Genomic DNA, 18723 nt, shown 5'->3' with positions numbered 1-18723 from the left:
CACCGTGTGGGGGCGATTCGGGAAAATTCGGTCGTTTCCGAAAACGATCAAACAGCCAAAGCGCGCCTTGCCGGCATTTTGAGTGAACGAACAAAGAGACGTTTTATCTGCACGAAAGAGAAAACACTGGAAATAAACCATCATGTCTGACGCAGAAAGCGCTGACGAGTCCGCACCTATACTACCGGTAAGACTTCTTTGTTGGTTGCATTTTCTTTTTAAAATAAACGCCGTATATTTAAGTCTGTTGAGTGCTTCTCTTGAAACTAAAAACACTGGCAACATGGCATGCGACACGTTATGAATGAAGACTCGCCAAGTTATAGCTATCTTCCCATTTAGCTCTCCAAATTGATATAAAACGTGAAAATATACGTTTATTTGTGATAACATTCACCTTTTTTGTTTATTAGAGCAATTTTATATCGAATAATTGACTTTCATTGTACATAAACCCGCTGACGTTTGCACATTTCCGGTTTCAGGGCCAACAAAAACTAGAAAGCACAAGCCATTGCGCGGTTTTTGGCGTGTTTCTTTCATGGATAAAGCATGCGCCTTCCAACAAACTGCTGTAGTGCTAGCGTATAGCATATTTCTGACTATAAATTAATAATTTGGAACACATCTTTACCAACTTGCACCGTATTCAGATGATCTCGAGTGGTTGTTTACATCAACAGTGTTGTCAGTGTTGCTGCACTTAGCAGATTCTAACATACAACTGTTTTTTTTTTCTCTGCAGCAAATGATTATGCCAACTCCAGCTGCTCCAATTCTTCTGAAAAGCCCTCCTAAAGCAGCCCCAGGAGAAAAAGCTGAATATGAAGAAAAACTGGTAAGTATACAAATAATAAAAACATAAATAACTTCAGAAAATGCAAGATCATAGTATCAGTCTCATTAGAGATTTGATTATCGACCCTTTACTGGTCAAGTCAATGTAAAAGTACATATTTTATAAGAAAGGTCAATGTCGCCAATGTTGATGGATATATGGCATGTACACCCGTTAAAATAATCATTAAACAGATTAAATACAAATGTCGAATTTTAGATTTGTATCATTTCATTCTATGAAGCCTTGCCACCTATGATCGTTATGAATTCAATTAGTTAAGAATTTAAATGTATTGTGAGTAAACTGTGACAACATTGTACATAATTTAGGTTAAATAATTTAATCCAGCCTGGTTGTATTGTCAATGACGGTCTTGATGCGCACATTTTTATTTGTCTTTTATGTGATGTATTAGGTAAGAGAAAACACAACAAATATTCACAATTCAGAAAAAAATGACCATGTAATATTGAGAGAATAAAAAATATGGAATTGTCAAGTCTCAGTAGTTGAATAAATTAATAGCATTGGAAATTGAGTTTTTACAGTCTGACAAATGAGACTGCATGAAGCCTATAATGAAGCCAAAGCTCCAGTTGGAATAAATATGTAGATCAGTGTATGTCTTTCTTTTTTTTTTCGATATTCCTCTTATAGACAGACATTTTTTCATTTTCTGGCTGAACCCTGGTACAAATGAAAGTGTTAGCAGTAACCAAGCTTGCCTCAAGTTTTTGTATGCCAACTCCATGTCTTTTTATCGGCATATGGTATGTGACCACTGATTTGAAACTCAAGTTGTGTTTTGTTTTTTCAACAGGAAAGAGATCGTTCCAATAGGTTTGACTACCTGTTGCAGCAGACTGAGATCTTCACTCACTTTGTGAGTAGTACTGCCACTGGCAAAGTTCCAACGAGTCCACTCAAAATGAAACCTGGTAGACCAAAGACTAAGAAAGATGAAAAGGCGAAGCTTTCTGCAGTTGGGGAGTAAGTATTATATTCGAAGATTCTTTCTGGAATTTCATACTGAGGGGAGGGGGGGGGCATTGTGTTTTAAGGGATGCTTACAGGTCTCTTAAAAATTTAAAACTATACTTCTGGATATTACATTTTTTTAATAGTTGGTCTTTTACTAACAGTAGTTACCCAGTGTGTAAAGGTAGTGAAAAAATTATTTCATCAGGTCCTTCCTCCAGTGCCAACAAAATATTTCAGTGTACGTTCCTGAAGTTTTAAAAGTATTAAAAATGAGTTGAACACGGTGTAACTATAATGCTTAGTTTTCTTTCCGATTTATACTTAGAAGGATGAGTGCTGTAAAATGACTGTAATGAGAGTAAGATAACTTGAAAAACCAGTTGTCAAGTGTTCTCAACAAAGCCGAGACGTTGAATTTATAATTAGAGTATATTCCTTTTATTGTCTCTTCAGGTGCAGCTAGTTGTAAGAACCCTTTGTGTTTTAAAGTGGACGATTATTTAGACCATTGATATTTTCGACTTCTTACTACATTTTTTTGGTTTGCTGTTTACTGATACATTTACTAACTAGTGTTACTAATAGGAAATGCTACTAATCATATTCTAGCAATAGAAATGATTATTTTTCAGATTGTTTAGCGATTGGTTAAGCCAGGTTGAAAGCAGTTGGTTAAGATAAGTTTATATCTGTTGCTGGAGATATCTCTTTGGTTGATATAAGTTTATATTAGTTGGTTAGGTTGATAGGTGAATATTTAGCGATGTTGTGACGTGAAGTTGTAAGGACAAACATTTCAAGGACATAAACAATTTTTCTACATTGATGAATAATTAAAAAATGAAATTGGTAAACATTAGCTTAAAATTTGGCTAAGACTTATACTGGCAAGGGTATCCCGCATTTTAAAAATGGCCTGTCAACATATATTGACAGCGAATGCAGTCTATATCCCTACATTTCTTTCATGTTTATGCCACCCTCTATTCCAGAATAATTTTTTTCAAATTAGTGTTCTTCCAAGCATTTTAAGCTTGAGGGTCTTAACCAAAATGGCATTCTTAAACTTTCAAGAAAACAATGGTGGTCCGTGTTATTTGTTTCTATTGTTTAGTAAATATGGAAATACAAATTTTTTAATATGCATTTGGCCACCATGTTTTGAGTATTGCTGGAAGAACACTCCCTAACATTTAAATGAAGTTTAAATGTGCAACATTGGGTGGTATTACTGATAAAAACTACTTGAATTTTTCGTTTTCAGTTGGAATGGGTGACTGCCTAAAAACCTTGCCAGTGATCACAATTCAATGTGTCTCTGAGGTTTATGTAGGCACAAAGAAAGCACACATGTTTTCGATATTTTGATTGACATTAAGTTAATAAAACTCGGAACTAATTTTGAAAATAGTTGCCCCAATTTTTCTTGTTTGTGTCATTGCGATGTACTAAAAGTTGCTGAAATTTCGGTGTTCCGAAAGTTCCATTCTCTCTGCTTCTAGCCACCGCCATCGAATGACTGAGCAGGAGGAAGACGAAGAGCTCCTGATAGAGCAGAAGAAGTTGACGCAAGTTGTGACCCGTTTTGAGGAGTCGCCGTCTTACATTAAATGGGGAGAAATGAGAGATTACCAAGTACGAGGGTTGAACTGGATGATATCGCTCTATGAACATGGTATTAATGGTATCCTGGCTGACGAGATGGTATGTGATCTCGGCTTTTGTATTCTAAGGAATAAAAAACAAACCAAACAACATAGATTGTCATTAATGAAAGAACAACTGACATGACAGTGACGAATCTGCCTTCTGAAATAGATGTATTCTCGGGAGCGAAGCTATGTCACAGAATGTTCCATGTTGCCAAGACGTGCACCTCTGCATGTATTTCTATAGGCTCTGCGTACTGCTTTGGAATGTCTGTCAGGAACCAGTGAAAATGGCACAAACTCAACTTTGAAACAGTCCCGAACAATTGAAATTTATATATGTTGCACATCTAGACGTAATCTTGTTAAGTCTTCAGAAGAATCTCAACAACTAGCCCAAAGCAGTTTTTTTAGTTTTTAACCATTCAATGAAAATGGATTTTTGGTCCTGAGAATGCACTGTTCAGTATACACCTTTATTTTTGATAATAAAATAAAGTTAACAACTCTGTTTATTTTCAGGGTTTGGGTAAAACGTTGCAGACCATCTCATTAATTGGCTACATGAAGCATTACAGAAATATTCCCAGTCCACATATTGTGATATGTCCCAAGTCAACATTATCCAATTGGATGGCTGAATTCAAAAAATGGTGCCCTAGTGTCAGAGCAGTGTGTTTAATAGGAGACCAAGATAAAAGGGTAAGTAGCATGGCATGATAAATTAACATGTGCACCATTGTAAATACTATGTAAGTGGCATCATAAGGTTTTTGCAGAGTTGTTGATTATCTGTCAGCTCTTTCTTGTTTGGTCATTTTCTGTGTGATTCAGTAAATAAGACTTGCATGTAAAATATAGCCAGGCTATTTTGCTCTCTTTAATCTGGAAAATTACGTTCATCTTTATTACCTTTGAAATACTAGTGCAAGAAGATAACTAATTTTTTGTTGATTTGTTCAGGCTGCATTTATACGTGATGTCATGTTGCCGGGCGAGTGGGATGTCTGCGTTACTTCCTATGAAATGATTATACGAGAGAAGTCAGTCTTTAAGAAATTTAACTGGAGGTATCTGGTTATTGATGAAGCTCATCGTATAAAGAATGAAAAATCTAAGGTATGTGGGCAATATGCTAGTATTGTGATGAATTCAACGTGCGTGTACCTAGTCCAGTTGATTAGATTAGTTGTAATTTTTGTAATTGTATGTTTTTGCTGTGGTATACAATTGATTTGGATGAGAATTATTTTTTATCTGAAATGTTGGACAGTAGACCAACAAATATTAAGAAAACTAGTCGATAGGGGATTTTCCGTACAATTGCGAGATCTCGCGAGATGTATGAAAAACGCGCGTCGAACGCCTGCCGCAAAAATCGAACGATTTGATTTTGAACTAGAATTTCTTTATTTCGTAACTCACATTGACTGGCCGGTCTTCGACAGAGGAATATTGCTTCCAAATACGCTTACTTAATCAAAATTGCCTATCATCAAATGTGGACAACACATTATTAAGCATGGAAATGTCCTCCAAAATACTTCGCGTTTGTCGAATCCCACGCGATGTTTGACGCCACTACGACACTATGACCTTTGTTTGTCCTGTTTTTACGTTCGATTTCACGCATAACGCGCGATTCTCGCAATGAACGGAAAATGGTCTATTGACTAATGACCCTATGTTAAAGGCAATGATATTGTTATAACTACGCACATGTCCATTTGATTTCTCATTGTGTTGGACACATTGTCAAGTAAATGTTCCTTTCCATTACAATCAGGTGTTGCTACAGACATTGCTTAGTTCGTGTCCCATCAATCAACCCATTCTCTATTGTCAGGTTGATACCCTCTTTGTTGCTTGATATGTGAATTGCATCTCTTCCCATTTTTCTTGCAGCTGTCTGAGATTGTGAGAGAATTTCGTTCCACAAATCGTTTGCTGTTGACTGGTACACCCCTGCAAAACAACCTTCACGAGTTATGGGCATTGCTGAATTTCCTCTTACCCGATGTGTTCAACTCATCTAATGACTTTGATGCTTGGTTCAATTCTAACTGTCTGGACAATAAGGAGCTTGTCACAAGGTTACATAGTGTAAGTATATCCTCCCAAATTGTCCAGAATTTGTTATAAAGCTTCATTTTATTCTCCATTGAAGCAGGTTGAAGGGATGCAGAGCGAAATAAGTAGAATCTTTCGCACAATGTCAAAACTAGGATGGGGTGACCCTTGCATATTTTAGCATAGATGTTTTAATTTTGTGTTTGTGACATGCTGTAACACAGCTTAGTTTTTACTACTACAAATTATGATTTGAGGATTTTCTGGCATTTGTGAAGCATTTGCATTGAAATACTGTCTTAAAAATGCATTTAACATACATTACATGGGAGCCTTTATATAAAAAACAAAGTTGAAACTGGTTTGTTTCCTTGTACTATGTTTTGAAAAGAATGGAAGAAAAAGTAATGAAGCTACTGTGGAATACTTTATTTTCGCTGGAATTAATTTTCGCTGAAAAGGCTTTTTGGGCGTTTTGCTTGGAATTTATTTTCACTGATTTTTGATGAGATTAATGTAAAATATAGGAAAAATTGTATATTCGCTGGATTTTATTTTCACGGAATCATCCCTTCAGCGAAAATAGCGAAAATAAATTCCAAGCGAAAATAAAGTATTCTACAGTATTCAATAACTTACCTGATGGTAATACATTGGCGATAAAATCCATGTTCGTAAAAATGTACTGATCAGTCGTTCTTGCAACGTTTCTGAAATGAGGTCTGATTTGTCTAGTACATAGTTTACATGAATTTTGGATGTGTATAATCACTGCTACCTTCAGAATGGTTGATATTTGCATTTACATTGATGAAATACTACCACAGATATGTTATTACTCCACAACATAGTGATAGGACAGCACTGAATTCCTATAATCAATGTTTCTCTAGGTTTTGAGGCCGTTCTTGTTGCGTCGTCTAAAAGCTGATGTTGAGAAAAGACTCTTGCCTAAGAAAGAGACCAAAATATACATTGGATTGAGTAAAATGCAGAGGGAATGGTATACAAAGATTTTGATGAAAGACATTGATGTGGTGAACGGAGCCGGTAAAACAGACAAAATGAGATTACTGAACATTTTGATGCAGTTGAGAAAGTGTTGTAATCACCCGTACTTGTTTGATGGTGCTGAACCTGGTCCACCGTACACCACAGATTACCATTTGGTGGAGAGTTGTGGTAAACTAGTCATACTTGATAGGTTACTACCCAAGTTACAAAAACAAGGTTTGTAATATTTCCTCCTAATATTTAAAAAAAATTTCTGATAGTTCTGATAATGCCCGATTGCTTTACAACACATGTTTGAAAGTACTCATCGTGTTGTTTAGTAGACGTGTGATATACTGTGAAATACTTTATTTTAGCTGGAATTAATTTTCGGTGAAAATATTGTTTGGGTGTTTTGTATGGAATTTATTTTCACAGATTTCTGACGAGTTGAATGCAAAATATAGGGAAAAAGGTATATTCGCTTGATTTTAATTTCACTGAATCATTCCTGCAGCGAAAATAGCAAAAATTAATTCCAATCAAAAATAAAGTATTTTTCTTGATACATATTACACACAACTGGCACTTGAAGCTGTAGAAAGAACCAGAAAATGTCCATTTTTTGTGTAGGTGTATGGTAAATAATTGGATTTAAACTGTTATGTTATTGTTACCTGGATAATGGCACCTGTTCTTGATATATTCATTGTCATGGAAACCAGTATTGTCATCTACTTTGTTAGAATTTGTATATGTCAAATCAGACTTTTTCAAGCGGATAATATTCTGATAACTTTTTATATTCTCGACTGCTTCTTTAAAATGGCTAGTCTTCTTACTTTCATACTTGGTTTATGTGTACCTTGGGTGGACCTCTCAGATTTGTTCATTTCATAATATCTTTAAATCTCTAATTTTGATGAATATTTTTTTTTAAATGGCTAGCCTAAGTGCTTTGGTATTTTGTATGTAGAAAGGACCAGATTTGTTAATTCTGGTGAATATTCTTGTCATTTTTGGTAAAAATGACCATTTTTAACTAACAATCAAAAGACAGGCTGCTTTGTTTCAATCTGACCTTTTTCTTGTTTTCAGGTTCCCGTGTGTTGATCTTCAGTCAAATGACAAGATTGTTGGATATCTTGGAAGATTACTGTGCATGGCGTAACTATAGATACTGTCGTATTGATGGACAGACTGCTCACGAAGTCAGACAGGTTAGTTTTTCTTGTAGACAACCATACATCTCCATCGGTAAAGGTTTTCTAAGACCTGGACTGTTCAACTGAGGATATTCTATCCAAGCTGTCCATGCCAGTTTAGGATAGATAGATAATAAACCTAGCGCATTCTTGCCTGTCATTTCGCAAATGCCTGATCTATAATTATATTAAAGTTGTTTTCTGAATGAAATACTTTTATTGCATGTAACTTGTTTGGTTGTTGAAATACTCAAAATTTATTGTACACAAATCAAGTCATAACTGAACTGATCACCTGATCAACTGATTATTAAAAGTTGATTTTTAGGACAGATTTTGCTCCTTTTGCTTGTATTCCAGATTTCATATTTAATATTTAAAATAAACCTTCATTTCACAGTCACTCTCGTTTTCACTTTTCTAAAGTTATTTTACTGATCAAAAGACTTGTCACTCCCATCATGCAATTCCCCATAGTACTTCCGCAGACTCAGAGACGATCACTCAGGGTTCTCCCCAGAAAAAATGCATAGCGCCGGGGCTAATTTGCATAATAATTTAATTTGCATATCATTTACATATCTTTCCTTCATTGATTAACAGAACTTATTTACAATTATGAATATTAGTGAGCTCAGTCACAGGACAAATATTTTTTTTAATGGAATCAACACATGTTTCACAATTTAGAAGAGTTTGAAACATTCTCGAAATACAAATGCTGCAGACTAAAAACAAACACAAATACATTATTGTTGCAATTTAATTGTTTTGTAAAACGTTGAAGGAAACGCATTCAAAACGTTAAGCCAGACTTATGTTCACGAATCTCATAATTTTATTCACTCCAAAAACATTCTCCTTCAAAAAATCGATCACGTAATTGACGTATTGTTGTAATTTATTATTCGTACCATCAACTTCTAAAACGTTTACAATTACAGTAATGAGGGAACAAATAAAGCTTCAAAACGATCATCAAAGTTACGACGTGACATAACTTACTTGGCCATGTTATACACCAGTTATAGCAATAATTCCTCAACAAATTTTACTTCTTTTTTTTTTTGATATTAAATGTAAGTAAAATCCGACTTATTTTTATCGGGAGCGATTATTTTTGATCACTTGATCGCTTCGGTAAAAAAAAACAGACCCGCCATGATGTTTGTGAAACATTAGCATGTGTCCTTTGACCCGATGGGTCAAGAATTCCATTAACCAATCAAAATGTCGCATGGTAATGCCGGTAGAACCCGAAGTTTTCCGAATGGTAGTGATCATAAAAATTACATTGCGGAAGTAAAGCGATGTCGTAGCACGATGTGTTGGCATCGATTTCAATAATTGAAAACTGCATGACAGCTTTCGAAAGAGGTGATTTGCAATTTTTAAAAGGTAAATTAGGTCTTGAAAGAAGAGTTTTTACATGATTCGCAATGATAACAGTTCAAATGTATTTTACCAAATCACGCAATAAACACGTTGTTTTTTTCTTGAGTAGCGTGAACTGATCGTGAACTCCGATTTGACCATGTTATATCGAGGTGGAATTGATTTTGAAATAATTTTAGCTTTCAATCTAGAGATTGTGTCTATCGCAGAAAGTATTTACTTACAAAGAGGTGCTAATTCCACAAATTTGACTATGCGCTACGTATCGTGCGACTAGGTCTATTGTTTATAAATTATAATCCACGACTGGCAGGATGCGTGTCGGTCGGTACGTAATTATACCAACAATCAGACAATAGTCCTCGTCAAAAGCATTTCCGTGGTGGTCACTAATTTTGAGTGACGGTCGGGGCCGACCGGCGTGGCGAACAAAGCTTTTTCACATCTGATATTGGCATGTCAAATATGAAATCAAGCGCCAAGGTGGGAACACATAGCGCCGAGGTCCCAAGTGAAGCGCCGAGATTCACAGGTATAGCGCCGCGGACCTCGGCGCTAAAAAGCCCTGGGGAGAACCCTGGATCACTAATATAAATACAAAAAACCCTTGCTCTCAGGAGCTGAGGAATAAAACTACATGTAATGTTTGCTGGATCAATAAAATACACCAAAATTTTAATTGCATCTGTCGAGTAAATTTGTCAGCAAAATGTTTTACTAAATTGCCATACATTTTGTCTTCACAGAGTAGTATAGATGATTTTAACGAACCTGGTTCTGAAATTTTTATCTTCATGTTGAGTACACGTGCTGGTGGTCTTGGTATTAATTTAGCAACCGCTGATATTGTGATACTTTTTGACAGTGACTGGAATCCACAAGTCGATTTACAAGCCATGGTAAGTTTTATATTCAGTGTCTACTTTTAACTACTGTTAAGACCATTTTCTATTCACTGCATTATTCCATGTTATGTGTGAAATTGAACATACAAACAGAATAAACAAATGTTGTACCATTGTAATGATGTCACATTGAGTTTAACAAACGTGAAACTATTTGTTAGGTATTTACGCATTTAATATGCTATACATATTTGATTGTCTATTCTGATGAAGTAAGGATATCTCAACGCCGTAGATTCGAATTTTGCAATTAAAGCAGAAGGTTAGTCACCTGCACACACGTGGAAATTGAGTTCCAAGCGACGCTAACAGACGCTAAAACGCAAAGGCTCATAGGTGTAGACACTTGTTTGTAAAACAATGACACGCTATAGCCATCTGACGCATGCGCAGGTGACGACTCCCTCGCTTTTTTAAATAAAAATAAAAAAAAGTTCAAAATCAAATTTTTCTTTCACACATTACATTAGATCATTGCAGTGAACTGAAAAATCACCTGTTCAACTTGCATGTCCATTTAGTATTAGGTGGGGTTCTCACAGAAGTTTTAAATGTCTTAATCCAGCTTTGCCTCTTTTAAGAACTGGAAAACGTCTAAAATATGAAAAATTTGTTGGTTAGGTTTAGAAAGGTCTGAAAACAAATTTCATTAATTCAAAAGTGGGAATTTTAAATAAATTTGTTGTAAATTCTGTGACTCGCACTTTGTTTATGTCAGGCAATGTCAACTGTTATGTCCAGTGTTTTCTAATGAAAAAGGTAATTGCGCATTTAATTTTAAAAAATTACGGATTTGTGTGAATGATGCTCAACAAGAACTGTTTTTGAAAATTGTGTTATTAGAAGGAGGAAGTAGGTGGAAAATATATTTTTATTCTTTATTCTCAAAATAACTATTGTAAAGATTTACAATTATTGACATTGATCTTGAATTTTAGGATCGTGCCCATCGTATTGGTCAGAAGAAACAGGTACACGTGTTCCGTTTTATCACAGAGAACACTGTAGAGGAACGTATTGTGGAGAGAGCAGAGATGAAACTTAGACTAGATAATATTGTCATACAGCAGGGTAAGACTCATTACTGTGTCATGCAATTAATGTTTAGTAATTCATCTGAATGTATCGATGTCCTTGCAAATAGTTAACAGAGTTTTCGGTTCAAAGCCCTGATCATCATCATTCACAGGCATTTGGGGTTCGGGGTTGATTCACTTTTCAGGAATGTTCTTTACCAATTTCAAAATGTACATGTTATTACATATAAAAATCTGTTAAAGCTTTTATGTAGTTTAACCCAATGTGTCAGGAGCAGCTTATGCCTTGCATATACTGCCTGGAAACTCTCTCCTTATTCCTGATTAAGGAATCAGTAGGGTAAAACTAACCTGTCTCACGACGGTCTAAACCCAGCTCACGTTCCCTGTTGGTGGGTGAACAACCGAGTTTTCGGTTCAAAGCCCTGATCATCATCATTCACAGGCATTTGGGGTTCGGGGTTGATTCACTTTTCAGGAATGTTCTTTACCAATTTCAAAATGTACATGTTATTACATATAAAAATCTGTTAAAGCTTTTATGTAGTTTAACCCAATGTGTCAGGAGCAGCTTATGCCTTGCATATACTGCCTGGAAACTCTCTCCTTATTCCTGATTTCCATACACACCTGTATTACATGAAAACTATACATGTGTGTACCAATTATTTTCTCTGCATGTGCCACCAACAATAGGGAAGAAAAAGACTAACAGGAGTGTGCCCTAAATGATTGCAACAGAAGCAGTTTTGAAGCCTCATGTTCAAGAATGACATTTTGGAGAACACAGCTTGAGTTTATATGAACTTAAATAAATTAAATGCATTACACGTTCTCACTGTTTACTAAATATGTTGTGTGTGTATTTCTTAGGTCGATTAGTAGACTCAAATGTAAAAGTTGGTAAAGATGAGATACTGAATATGATACGACATGGTGCTGACTATGTGTTTGCATCCAAGGATAGTACCATTAATGATGAAGATATTGACAATATATTGCAGTCTTCAGAAAAAAAAGTGAGTAATTTTCTTGACTTTTCCTACAAGTGTTTTCTTGAATTTAAGTTACTTAGAGGCGTCATAGTTTTAGGTATGCTCAATCTCGTGCATGCTCCTACCAGAATTGTGGAAAATAGTTTCTTCTGAAAAGTGTATTACTGTATCAGGCTTAATTATTTGTTGTCTTTTTTATTATCTCTTATTTCCCTGATAGCTAAATAGTAAATACATTTACATGTGATTAAAACCCAGTGAACATTCAAAGTTAACAATAATGAAATAAATTAAATTAAAAACCTTTCAATATGAAATCTGCTCAAGTATATTTGAGCCTAATTGTTAATTATATGTAAATTGTAAAGTTTTGTGAATGAGTGTGTATTACCGTATTTATCCGGGTAAGAACCCATGGTCCTGAACATAGAAAATACAGGACTAAAATGATTCAGATAAAAAATCTTGAAAAATACATGTAAATTACGTAAACAGCGGCGAGTACGCTGCCCTGAATGCAGAACGCGATATTACCTATTATGCGTTCACCCCTCGTTCATGAATTTTGACAATTATTTTTCAAGAATTTTTATCAGAATCACAATAGACTGCAAGGAATTCAACTCTTGATACCACGAAAAAAAATAGGTTTTTGTTATTTTTTTATTACAAGTGCAGAAAAATACCAGGACATGACCTGGTTTCTTTATTGTATCAAAAGTGGGGGTGGGCATTTGCCTGGGCATGGGCTCTTACCCCTGGATAAAGTCCAACAAATTGTTGACAGCTTACTATGGTTTTGCTCTGGTTTCTATTTTTCTATTGTGACATAGGGTGATAATGTTGTTGTTGTTTTTTCTGTAGACCGAAGAAATACAGAAGAAATTGAGTCAGTTTGGTGAGAGTCAGCTGAGGAACTTTAGTCTTGAGAATCAACCGGAGAGCATATTCCATTTTGAAGGCGAGGACTACAAAGGGAAACAGAAGGTAACAACTAAAACTTTATTATCAATATGTAAAATAAAAATACTGAAGTATTTCTAAGATTTTCTGATAGCTCTAGTCTCCTGACAAATGATCAATCTCGGTACTGAAAACTGAAATGATATGCTTTGTATTACTGGCAAGTTTTAATCCTTTTCTTTAAAATGGAATGAGTTAATAAAAGTGCTTGTTAATGAATATTTAGTTTTGAACACAAATCTGAATAAATATGAATTTGTTGATGTTATTGGTAGGTGTGTATAACCTTTGGTTTGTTGTGGGGATGTACATACTCGCATGATTAATAGAAAATAATGATTGTTGTTTTGCATTTTCAGCAAACTGGTATTGGTCACTGGATTGAACCTCCTAAAAGAGAACGCAAAGCTAACTATGCCGTGGATGCCTACTTCAGAGAAGCCCTTCGTGTTAGTGAACCCAAAGCACCCAAGGTAAGCGTTTCCTAAAATCTACACTGAGAGGTTGGGGTTGGCTGTCTGATCTCTGATTTCCTATGTATAGGGTTAAGGGTAGTGGGTTTAGGGATTGAACTTTTCTAAAAATGCTTCAGATTGACTGAATTTCAGAATATTTAACTATTTTGAAGGATGTTCTTTTGGAGGAATCTAGGCATAGTATTAAAAATTCATACTATATTCTCAGATGATAATATGAAATGCGAGTAATATGAATATCTAACACTGGATTTTGTGTTTCATGGCCTATAAGGAGTACATTATCTGGTATCACTGACTTTTATAATGCTATGAATTTCAGGCACCTCGACCACCAAAGCAACCAAATGTTCAAGATTTCCAGTTTTTTCCACCAAGGCTCTTTGAATTGTTGGACAAAGAAATCTTGTTTTACAGGAAAGGCATTGGATACAAGGTGAATAGCATGTATTATTTGTATTTCTACTGAATCATTTAACTTTGTGTAGTAAGAAATTGGCTGTTAAATTTCGGTAGTATTACAGTGTATAGTCACTGGTTACACACAACATTTTGGTAGATGCTATATTGTGTTGCAGTAATATGTTAGATTACATACACTAAATTGTTTTTGTGTGTTAGGTTCCATTGAATCCTGAGTTGCCCAATGCTGCTGTCGCCCGTAAAGAGGAACAGAAGAGAATTGATGAGGCTGAACCGTTACCAGAAGAGGAAATCGAGGAGAAAGAAAAGTTATTGCAGCAGGTAATTTTTTGTTGTATCAGTCCAACCAGTCGATAGACGCTGATCAATCGCAATATGCCTTTTGCGTGACCTTTAAAGTACCAAGATGTGATGTTTTTGGAGGAGGGGACAAACCTATTTGTGACGTTTTTGGAACTACTTTATTGCATACTTTTGTAATTGTGTTATGTCACCTTATCACCCAAGTGTATTGATATGTCCAAAGTAGTGCAGTTGGTGTAACTGAGTTAAGGTTAAGTTCAATTTGAAGGCTCTCTAGTTTCTTTGATGTTTTGTGTGTTCCTGAGTCAACACATCACACTATTCATCTCATTCTCTGCAGGATTTACCGTTTTTGAGTTAACATGGACTCTGCTATGGTTGTCATTGTAAATATTACAATATTAATCTTTCCGTTTTAGGGTTTCACAAACTGGAGTAAGAGAGATTTCAACCAGTTTATCAGAGCTAATGAAAAGTATGGTCGAGATGATATTGAAAGCATTGCCAGAGAAGTGGAAGGAAAGAACCCTGATGAGGTGAGAAATTATTCATCTGAAAACTGATTTCGATTGGAATTGTATCGGTAGTTGTGTAGTTGTCTGTATTCAGTAATTCTGCAGGGTTCGTAGTGTTGGGAAAATCCTTTGAAAATCTTTCGATTTTTTTGAGGTCTGGAAAGTTTTTGAGTTTTCTTTAAATTACAGGAAAAATAAAAAATAAAAAAATTAAATTCCTTCATAAGTAAAAAGGCCAGTTTTCTCTGCATAGTCTGTTTTTATAAAGTGTTTTCTACCCCAGTTCCGACAAGTTTCGACAGTGATTGCTATCCTCGCGCCCAAATTAAGAGTTAAAATGTCTTGGAAAATTGCAAGAAAGTTTGGGAAAAGGTCTGGAAAAATCTTGGAAATTATTTGGCTCTTAGTGCTATGGACCCTGTTCTGATATGTAAAAGTGGCTAAGACCAGTCATATAAATAATGCAATTTTTGGTTTGTGTACTTCTGCAAATATTTGTGTCATTGCTTATATGTGCTTCACATGTGTTTCACATGTGTTTGTGTTTTCACTGAATTATACAGATTTTGTTGAAACTTGATTAAAAGATCATAATCCAAGTGCCGATTGAAAGCCATTATAGTTAACTAATTAAATAAATACAAAAGAAACCAGCCTTGAATATAAAGTCCATGGATATTACTTACCGCCTGTGACATGTCTCTGCAGGTTATTGAATATTCAGGCGTGTTTTGGGAGAGATGTAATGAATTACAAGACATTGAACGTATTATGGCACAGATTGAGAGAGGTGAAACAAAGATACAAAGGAAAGTTAGCATAAAGAAAGCATTAGATGCCAAGGTAAGACTGAGTTGGGTAATGTGATGCAGTATGTGTGATGTGGTTATATACAGAGAACTCTACTAAAATAATCATCCTCCATGCATTTGTGGGGTGGCGTCACATCACATCCCAGTAAAAGTCATTGTGACTCCCTTGGACCCAAATAAAGTCATTGTGACTCCCTTGGACCCAAATAAAGTCATTGTGACTCCCTTGGACCCAAATAAGTCATTGCGACTCCCCTGGACCCAAATAAAAGTCATTGCGACTCCCCTGGACTCCAGTAAAAGTCATTGTGACTCCCTTGGACCCCCCAGTAAAAGGATTTGACTTTAACTGAAAATTTAACTAGAAAAATGCACTCATCCTGCAAAGAATTCCACTTCCAGGAATCACAAAATTTGAGATTAGTCTGGATCCCAACTGTAGTCGATATGAAGAATGAATTTTCAATACCACACAAATTGTTTCTCAAAAATAGTGCAACAGATGTTTAAAATGGTAATGTTTGTCGTGGGGGAGGGGGGGGGGAGTTTCGAGTCCCATTCAAAGTGCCTGCCAAACGCATATGAATATTGTGCAAGCTGCAAGACTTAAAAATATTTTCTCACTAAATTTTCTCATTGTATTTTATGATAGATGGCTCGTTATAGGGCACCATTCCACCAACTACGTATTGCTTATGGTACTAATAAAGGTAAAAACTGGACGGAAGAAGAAGATAGATTTTTAGTCTGTATGTTACATAAATTGGGTTTTGACAAAGAGAATGTGTATGATGAGTTACGTACATCCTGCAGACAAGCTCCACAATTCAGATTTGATTGGTTTCTCAAGTCTCGTACTGCCATGGTAAGATCTTGATTCATTCACATTATATCTACATTTAGATGGTCTTGTAGCCATTATTGTGCAAGCAGTATATACCATATTTGCTGATTTACAAAGGTGTTGCAATTTTTCATACCAAGTGCTCATCTGAGAGTACTTGTAGTTTATCAGGCTCCGTATATCAATGTTAAGTACATTTTTTCTTACATTTGGAATTATTCTTTAGCTTCCAGGTGATTGAAAATTTTTGGCCATTTCTACACACATGACGATTACAGTAACATGTACAGGGGCCAATTCATGATTGAGGCCGTACATTGGATTTAGTAATTACATGTTTCTGATGGCTAACTAGCCATTTATAGGACAGTTTCTGTCATGATCATATTTTCACTGGGAAAAGTTTAGTGTCAGTTGGCCATAGCGTGTCATTGTTTGCTTCTACCTATGCGCCTCTGTGTTTTTAGCGTGTGTTATCAACGCTTGGGACTCAATTCCTACACATGTGCAGGTGACGACCCTCTCGCTTTAATAAACAGTTAACACTTTATACAAAAACATGCACAATTCTGAGCTCCACCAAATATTAGATTCTGGCTATTTTAAAAAAAAAATAAAAGTAAATTTATTCAATTCTTCTTGTACTACCATTCAACACTTACTTTGACTTCACATTTCTCTCTAGGAATTGCAACGTCGTTGTAACACACTTATTACATTGATTGAACGCGAGAATCAAGAACTGGAGGAAAAGGAAAAAGCTGAGAAAAAGAAACGTGGTAGGGCAAGTGGAACGCCAAAAATCAAGGTAATAATAAAGTGCCAACAATTTCCTGTTACCATATTTGTTCTATTAGTAACACGTGTGCGTATTGCAGGTGTTTTTACAAGGAAAGTAAGTCGTTTTTTTGTAATTTAGTGTGCAGCAAATGTAGTTGTATTTGTATGTGCTTCCAATAAACAAATACAGGAATGTGACAGTTTGATACAGTCAATGAATGATTCATTTTGATCGTTTAAAAAATTATGATTTATATATGATGATGAAATATGAAAATATGATTTATTGATATTTGTTCCCTCTCTAAAAAAGATAAAATCTCTCTCCATAACCAAACAACTCTGATTACATTGTTTGATACTTTTAGTCACCATTGTTAAACTAATACTCCAACTAATTGTGAACCACCCACTTTTGTATTTCTTTGCAGAGTGTTAACTTGTATTATATTAGTTAGATAACTGTATACTAATAATAATGGGTAACTGATAGTTAAAGTTTGGTTATGAGAGCTAATAGTGTCCTGTGTGAGGTCATGCTTCTAGTAAAAGTCTGATTATATAAACCCATCGTTTTGGTCAGATGACTAAATTGCACTTCACTGTAAACAAAAACTTTTGTTTTTTTAATCCATAATATCATTTCACTTCACAGACTGAAAAGAAACAAGAAAAAAGAAAAGCCGATGGCACTCCAGATGGACGAGGAAGACCAAAGAAAAAGAAAAATTAAATAAATTTATGAATATTTATATGCCAGGAAAATACTTTTTTAAAAGATGTAGCATTTTTGTACTTTAAAAGAATAACAGAAATGAAGGGGTTATCGTGATTAATTCAAGTCTGGAATTGTCTTCAAACTTACTAATGAAGACGTTTCTGTCAGTTTTTAGAATTGTTACTGTCAACTGTAGTGGTTTAACGCAGGCAAGTTACTGTCCGATAATGGTGATAATAAATGTCTGATTTGGAGGAGAATGCATGGTAAATGATGACTGATATTGCCTTAATTCTAATCGTAATGTTTTGCATATTCTATCTATGTTGGTAAAGTGAAGCTAGTTCACCAAGAAAAACACAATATTTGTTACATATTCTGCGGAGTGTAATTCATAGAAGGTATTATTGCTTGTACAAATCTCAATTGGAGACCAAATACATACCAGAGTGTTACCGATGACTTTGCATCACATTATTAGATCTGTTTTATCATTTTTATGTAATTTCATATCTCAATTGAGAACCATCAAATACACACCAAAGTGAAACTGATGACTTTGCAAAGACGTTTAAACGTACGTTTTATCATGTTGCTTTTATTTACAATTTCTCATCTTGTGAAATTACAATACTCTGTACATACAGTATATACCATTTATTTAGGAATCTAAAATTAATGTGTATCATTTTTGGATTAATTTCCCACATAGTATTTATTGCTGCCACATACATGCATTGTTCCAAATATAGACTGTATGCCCCGGTTTTGTTGGTTCAACATTTTTTCATTAAATCCTTTTGTATTTTAACCCTTAA

At 35.1% G+C, this 18723-nt stretch overlaps 1 protein-coding gene across 2 annotated transcripts; it reads left to right on the top strand.

Annotated features, from left to right (window-relative positions):
- The first annotated feature begins 23 nt into the window (after positions 1-23).
- On the top strand, positions 24-18723 carry LOC100367683 (SWI/SNF-related matrix-associated actin-dependent regulator of chromatin subfamily A member 5-like). Of its 2 annotated transcripts, none has more exons than XM_085497847.1 (21): positions 24-187; positions 746-838; positions 1662-1831; positions 3304-3526; positions 3994-4173; positions 4435-4590; positions 5377-5574; positions 6435-6771; positions 7633-7754; positions 9881-10033; positions 10978-11110; positions 11950-12095; positions 12936-13058; positions 13394-13507; positions 13833-13946; positions 14132-14254; positions 14656-14772; positions 15460-15594; positions 16216-16428; positions 17093-17215; positions 17843-18723. In XM_085497847.1, exons 1-21 carry the CDS (start codon positions 143-145, stop codon positions 17918-17920), a joined length of 3096 nt encoding a protein of 1031 aa, XP_085353973.1. In that variant the 5' UTR covers positions 24-142; the 3' UTR covers positions 17921-18723. The 2 variants fall into 2 exon arrangements, with proteins under 2 accessions (XP_085353973.1, XP_085353974.1); XM_085497848.1 differs by having other exon boundaries at positions 25-187; positions 3325-3526.

The sequence above is a fragment of the Saccoglossus kowalevskii genome, chromosome 4, assembly GCF_978046115.1.
Source record: "Saccoglossus kowalevskii chromosome 4, keSacKowa6.1, whole genome shotgun sequence".
Classification (NCBI taxonomy): Eukaryota; Metazoa; Hemichordata; class Enteropneusta; family Harrimaniidae; genus Saccoglossus; species Saccoglossus kowalevskii.
This window is presented reverse-complemented; position numbering and strand designations above follow the sequence as displayed.